The 6,752-nt window shown below is 49.4% G+C and overlaps 1 protein-coding gene across 1 annotated transcript in view; it reads left to right on the forward strand.

Moving 5' to 3' along the window:
* Window positions 1-6,752, forward strand: part of LOC100743763 (zinc finger and SCAN domain-containing protein 4) — a 45,248-nt gene that overhangs the window by 34,574 nt on the left and 3,922 nt on the right. The window contains exons 4-5 of the mRNA XM_033323535.1: window positions 4-513; window positions 783-842. Coding sequence (XP_033179426.1) covers window positions 4-513; window positions 783-842 — 570 coding nt within the window. The remainder of the gene's footprint in view (window positions 1-3; window positions 514-782; window positions 843-6,752) is intronic.

Genomic DNA, 6,752 nt, shown 5'->3' on the forward strand with positions numbered 1-6,752 from the left:
CCGCGCCTGCCGCTTTCAAGACTTTCCCCCCTAACAACAACAATAACAACAATAACAACAACAACAACAACACGAGCGCCAATAACAACAGCACCGGTACCGCCAACAACGCCAATGGCAACGGTAACAACAACAGCAACAATAACGCCAATGCGAACGGTAACAGCAACAGCAGCAACAATAACGGTACCGGGAACAGCAACAACAATAATAACAACAACGACTCGACGACGACTCACCACGGAGGCGGGAATCAGATCGGTGGCAGCGCGACGTCACCGCTCTACGGCTCGATGACTAGGTTAATGTACATTTCCCCGCTCACGCCGCCGATTTCCGATCCTGGATCTCCGATAGGGGCTCCACCGAGGCGGACGCCGCCTCCACCCTATCCACAGCCGTCCATTATGAATGCTCCTCACAGAATTCAGGCCCCGAGCATCACCACGAAATTCAACAGGCGAAACAATCCCGAGCTGGAAAAGAGACGCGTTCATCACTGTGATTTCATAGGTAAGTGTTGCGTTGCTTTGGTAATCGTCAACGTACTTGTATACGCTTCGTCGAGTCTTTTTATCCGCAGCAGATGTATTGGTAACCGACTCCTAAAGGCGCTTAATGGCACACATACGGTACATAGCGTACGTGTATAATATCATAGTTGTGAGAAGTCTAAACGCGTCGAGCGTGCGAGCTACGGGTACGATCGGATCACGCGATGCTTTCATTGTCAGAGAAACGGTAGCAACGCTCACGGTATTGGTAACTATTTCGTTTTGCAGGTTGTACAAAGGTCTACACGAAGAGTTCGCATTTAAAGGCGCATCAGCGGATACACACAGGTAAGTCGACTGCTTTCGCTGAACGTGCGAGCTTGCCGGATAACGGTTCGAGCTGCGTTTTAGGGGAAAACGGCATGCCGATGGAAAAAAGGAACGAGCGTGGAAATTAGATATGTAGCTCATCCACGCGGAGCGAAACGAAACGTTTGAAAGCGCGCGAGGTCGAGCGCTCGGCGTGGGCAGGGCGCGGTTCTCGCAGCCTCTCCTTCTTTCCAGCCTCTTTCTTCCTTTAACCTTCGTCTTCGTTCGTCTCTCTTGTCCCCTCTGTTTTACCTTATCTATCTTATTCTCGTACACAGTGTATATTCGCTTTCGCAGAGTCTCCGATCTTTCTGTGCGTGCGCGCGGTGTCGCGCAAAGGAATCTCTATCATATGTAAACGTATAAGGAACGCACGAAGCGTGGTATGCGACACTCCGTTTCGTAGACTCGAGCTAGCGACCCACATCCTGTCCGTATCCAAACACACAGCTCGCTAACGCGCTCGTACCTACACCTACGTGTATTTGTACATGGTCGAGCATGAAAGGGGTTTCTGGCTGTCTGCTAAAACCACGCCAAGCGCAATCTTCTCCAAAGCTGTTGTTGCGTGATCTCCCGTCGTCGTCGCTTGATCGGGCATCGATGTTTCTGCATCACCGTCGCCTCACGTCGAGTCTGTTTGTTCAACTGTTTTATCGCGTATCAACGAAAAAGCACATGTATAGCGGAATAAAACACGTTCGATGAGTCTCGTCCGTTTTCTAAGCGAAATCTGCACTCGTTTCAGTTTCCCGGAAGCTGCTTTCTTCGTAACGTTTGTCCTTAACCGTTTGAGTCGCAGGGCTGTTTGAAAAAACAGGTATCGAAATATCAACAACAGCGCGATAGCGAAGAGAAACAAACGGCGCAATAGCGCTCGTCATATTTGTTAGGTTTATGAAATACATCTATATTATTATACAGGGCGGTTGGTAATTGGTGGTACAAGCGAAAAGGGGGTGATTCTACGTGAAAAAGGAAGTCGGAAATATAGAATAAAAATTTTTCGTTTGAGGCTTTGTTTTCGAGAAAATCGACTTTGAATTTTCGCTCGGTACGCGTGCGCTTTATCGCGTCTCGTTATGACGGATCTCACTGTAGATCGTTGTCTCGATGAAAAAATTAATAAAAAAAAAAGAAGTTAAAAAACCCCTTTCCGCTTGTATCACCAGTTACCAACCACTTTGTATATGCGTACTATTAATTTATAAATATGTCGAGTTTTGTTCGATAAAAATTATTGAGAAAAAAACAATGAAAAACAAAATACTGTGAGTCGTCCGTTCAAATATACTCGGATTTTCCCATACAAAATCTAAACAGCGCGATCGCGCTGCTTGCGACCCAAACGGTTAATACGCCTAATCGAATCTTCTTCATCCTTCTTCATCTACCCCGATATCTACATCGTTTCTCTGCTAACACGCCTTTTCGCGAACGAAACGCAGCAAGTCGCGAAACCATCGATCAGACTATCGAGGGACTTCTAAATTAGCGAATTCCGAGAAATCGACTTTCCAACATAACGATTTGTCGTAAAATACCGATTAAATGGTAAAAAGTCCGCTTTCGAGTACGTTGCTCGATCAGTGGATAGTCAAAATCTCGACGATAGAGGCGCGTAAGTACGTAACATCAGTTCGAAGCGGGAAAATTGGCGCGCGAATTCGACGCTCGTCTTCTGTGTAAACACAAACGCGAAAGCGGACGTATGTACGCGCGTACAGAGACGCGTATAGGCTCGCGCGAAGAAGGAAGGACGAGAGAGAGACGGCGAATGCACGCGTGCCTGCTCGACAAGCTATCGCGGAATGCCTGCCAAAGGCGTTCGAACCACGATGTACCACTTTCCAATTGATACGTCGAGGTTTTGCGGTAACTCGTCATCGAGTACGCGAATCTTTCAATTGCGTTTCGAACCACGGAACTCGACCAACGCAGCGAAATTTCGACAATCTCGGCCCGATCAAATCGATCCGAGTACGCGGTTACTTCTACCTTCCCCCTCCCTTCCTCCCCACCCTCGTCCGCCTGTCAAATTTTCTGTAGCGCGTCAATTTTACCGACAGACTACAGAGAGTAGGTACGGTTTATCCTGGTTTACTTTCGTCGAAATGCCGCGCGTATATCTTGACGTTCGTTCGTCGATTTTCCGATTGGAAGAACAGAGATTTCATAGAAATCGCGATGATCGCGTAGCGGAGGAAAAGGTAACTTGAAATTCGGAGCAAGTAAAAACAGATCGCGAGACGAGGCAGAAGAAAGGAAAGGCGAGAACGCGATCGGTCGCTGAAATCCGAAAGGTGAATCGCAAGGGGTAAAGCAGTGGCGTAGTTGTCGGATTGGGAGCCTCGGGCACGTGGCTCTCGTCTTGAATGAACGAACGCAACGCCGAACCGCTCGCGCATAGGTCTCGGCGAGCCTGGCTTTCACGGGCGCTTGTCCTCTGGTCCGATGCACCTCGACACACACGCGCGTGTAAATACGCGTACACGTGCGTATGCGTTTCTCTCGTCCCGTCCCGTCCCGTTACCGTCTCATCTCGTCCCGTGGTGTCTGGTCCCGTGCTATCCCGTGCGTCCAGAAAAGAATATCGGCCGATCGCTCGTAAATTATATACCGTTCACGATGGAACGTCTATATTCGAGGATTGTTCGACCGGTCGTGAACGAACAGCGCGTCGCGTCGCGTTCGATTCTTCGATCAACGCGAAGGTATTACGATATTAGTATTCTACTAATGTATTCGAATGCGTTATACCGCGTGTAAGCTGTACACGTTGCGTGCTTGTTAATAGGAAAATTTCGTGCTCGTTCACCGATTTCAGGGTTTCGCGCGAGACAACCTTGAACAATTGTTCGTTCTCGTTCGTTTGCAATATGTGTTATCAAAATTACAATGTTCTGTACCGCTATAGAACGAGCGAACGAGACGTTCTCAAAGGTGTTCTCAAAGTCATTCTGAAACGATTCGATCGCGCTCTTTGAAAATACCATCTGTCGCAACGAAAATTCTAGTCTCATTGGACGAGGTATGCATAAACTCTGGAAGGTTCGAGAAACTCTCGTAAGACGAGCCACACGTAAGTAAGTACGTGGGATGAAACGTGCGCGTACCGTTCCCCGCGATATTCGCAGCCGATCATTCTACTCGTATAACGTTCTCATCGGTTATATCTGTTAGATAAAGGTTAATTTCCTAGTTTGCCGACAAATGCGGTCATCTTCTTAGCTAAGAAACTGGAGGAGAGTGTGACGATATTCGAAATGATATGGACGCGCGCTGCACTTATACGCGTGGATACGTTCGCTGGAGGTCAGAGTGTTGGTTGCACGTCGAATCGTGGAAGGAACACGCAAGCCAACGCAAGGCAACGCGACGCGACTTTACGCGCGTGTATACATACTTACCGACCAAGTACCAATACGTGGACGGTAGAAGCACTCACGCGTATGTAGAGACAACCGATTGGCACGTATGCGAGGCTAAGTCTCACGGTGTAGGGTGCGCGAACACGAGGCGAGCAACATTCCTGCCTCATCCATGCTTTCAACTTTGGCAACCTTCTAGCCTGCGTGTTTGTCCGCTGTCGTTTCGCCGCCTCTAAAACCCGACGATCGGCCTATTGCAGCGAAACGTTCGCGATCGCCGCTTCTAACGGTGTTTCTCGATCGTGAACGAGCGACCGACGAAAATCGAACTTACGAGGAAACGATAAAGAGAAAGAGAAGCAGAACCGCTGCGCGGATATATACGGGTTATACCGTACGAGTTTCGAGAACGAGACCGTTGGGGATCGTGAGACGCTGCGAATGCCAGACACCGTACCGCGGTGAAAGTGATCCGAAATTAACGGGGACGCCTCGAGGTTCGTAGGCGTCGTCGAGCCAACGGGCACACGCGATTCAACGATACCTTCCATCTGGAACGTTATCAACATCGTAAAAATTTGTACCGACCGGGTAGGCACACGGATACGATGAACCGATCGAGTCTCGAGAAGATCGCTGTTTCGTTTCCTATTTCCATTTTGTTGCGTAGAAAGTCGCGGCAACGATGCCGCAAAAAGACACATAAAGTAACGCGACGAGTATCTGCTCTCGAGATGGAGCTCATGCCGTGAGGCGGGAACACGTCTCGTTGAACATCGCTGGGAAAAACACGATCGTCGGACAAAAACGGAATTGGCGTTAAACTCGTGTTATTCGCTGAAAGCGCGAAAAACTAGACTCAGTCCCAACCACGATCCGAGAGTAATTGATCGAATGACTTAATACGAGTAACTTGTCGATTAGATGACGACACGCGTGCAACGCGTATCGTCCTTGTCATCGTCGTTGTCATCGTCCTTCGATCGCTCTATTTCGTTTCTCTCGATCGCCAGTACATTTTCAACGGTACGATTAATTCTCCATTCGAAGGATAAACGCGCGAACGCAGGACCAAACGATAAATCGATTGCTACGAATCTCGCAACGAGACTCGTGTCGCCGAAGATGCTACGATACGAAGAGACGGCACGCGACAGACACGGCTAGACGACGAGAGAAAAAAGCTATTACCGGAAAGCTGGTTCGGGCCTTTTCTCTTCGGCGCAGCCGACGCGGACACGATGTCTCGAAGAAATCGCCGCGGAATTCTCATGAACGAGCAATACCGTGAATGGATGCCGTTCGTGGTGGTAATACCGATTATTGTATGGGAGTCGTGTGTGTGGCTAAGACCGGTTGGGGTCGTCTCCATAGCGAGACCGAGCTGTGTTCCATACGGCAGAACGAGTCACCGGCATGCGTGGGCGTATTTCTCAGCTATCGAGTCTTCTCGCTCGTTATTTTCCGATGCTTACTTCTATTGCCGCCCCAAACGATTTTCTCGATTCCGTGCCGAGATTCCACGTGTCTCCGACCACTTTCAATACGGCCTTACCAAAATGCCTTTTATCGCCTTTCGTCCAATCCTGTTTGGTTTTTTCTTTGGTCCACTTATCAACGTCGAATTCCGAATTCGTGAACGTTCGGCATAGCTCGCGAGAACTATCGCCGGAATGCGCGAAAGCTGTAAAATACTCGAGCGACCAAGAGCGATCGTGGGATCCTTGTCTGCGAGTTCCGAGCACATACCTGTTTGTTGACAACAGACGCGGCTCGGAGAAACTCGTCTAAATAGCGTTTCCCGCGTCAGCCGTGAAAGGACACGTTCCGCCAAGTTAATTAGCACGGATAATTGGAATGCGAATAAATAGAATGATTATCGGTCGTCCAATCGGCATTTACACGTTTACAATTTACTCGACGGATTCGCTTGCTTTCTGTTCGTTTCGTCGACTATCGGAGAAAAATTGGTCGATCGATGATTAAATGTAGAATCGTATGTAGAAAAGGCAAGTAAGGGTAGGGCGTACGTGAAAGAGGACACGAAGGAGGAAGCATGGCGCGTTGAATGATATCGATTGAAAGGAAAGAGAAGAAAAGGGGGCGAAAGGGAGACGACGCGATGGGTTGCAAGCGCACGGTGAAGAGAATTCCAGAGATTCGGAGAGAGGAAGCGCGAGGTAAGGGGGCGAGATCGGTCGAGACAGCAGCGGTGGTGCACGATTCGTCGGTAGTTGGGCCAAGGAAAGGGACCTATTAAAGAACAAAGCGGTGCTCTTTGCGACGGCGATAGATGTACGAAGTACCTTAGGCTACGGGAGATGCCGCGTTGACCTTTAACTGTACCCGCATGCCGCAATACGCTCACCTGTATTCTAGCGCAATCCGTTCGCGTTCTCGCTGCGCCGCGCCGATCCTGCTTCTGCTCCTGCTCCTGCTTTTGCTCTTCGCCTCGTCTCGTCCCACCTCGCCTCGCCTCGCCTCACCTCGCCTCACCTCACCTCACCGCGCCTCACCT

This window comes from Bombus impatiens, unplaced genomic scaffold (assembly GCF_000188095.3).
Source record: "Bombus impatiens unplaced genomic scaffold, BIMP_2.2 scf_1068, whole genome shotgun sequence".
Lineage (NCBI taxonomy): Eukaryota > Metazoa > Arthropoda > Insecta > Hymenoptera > Apidae > Bombus > Bombus impatiens.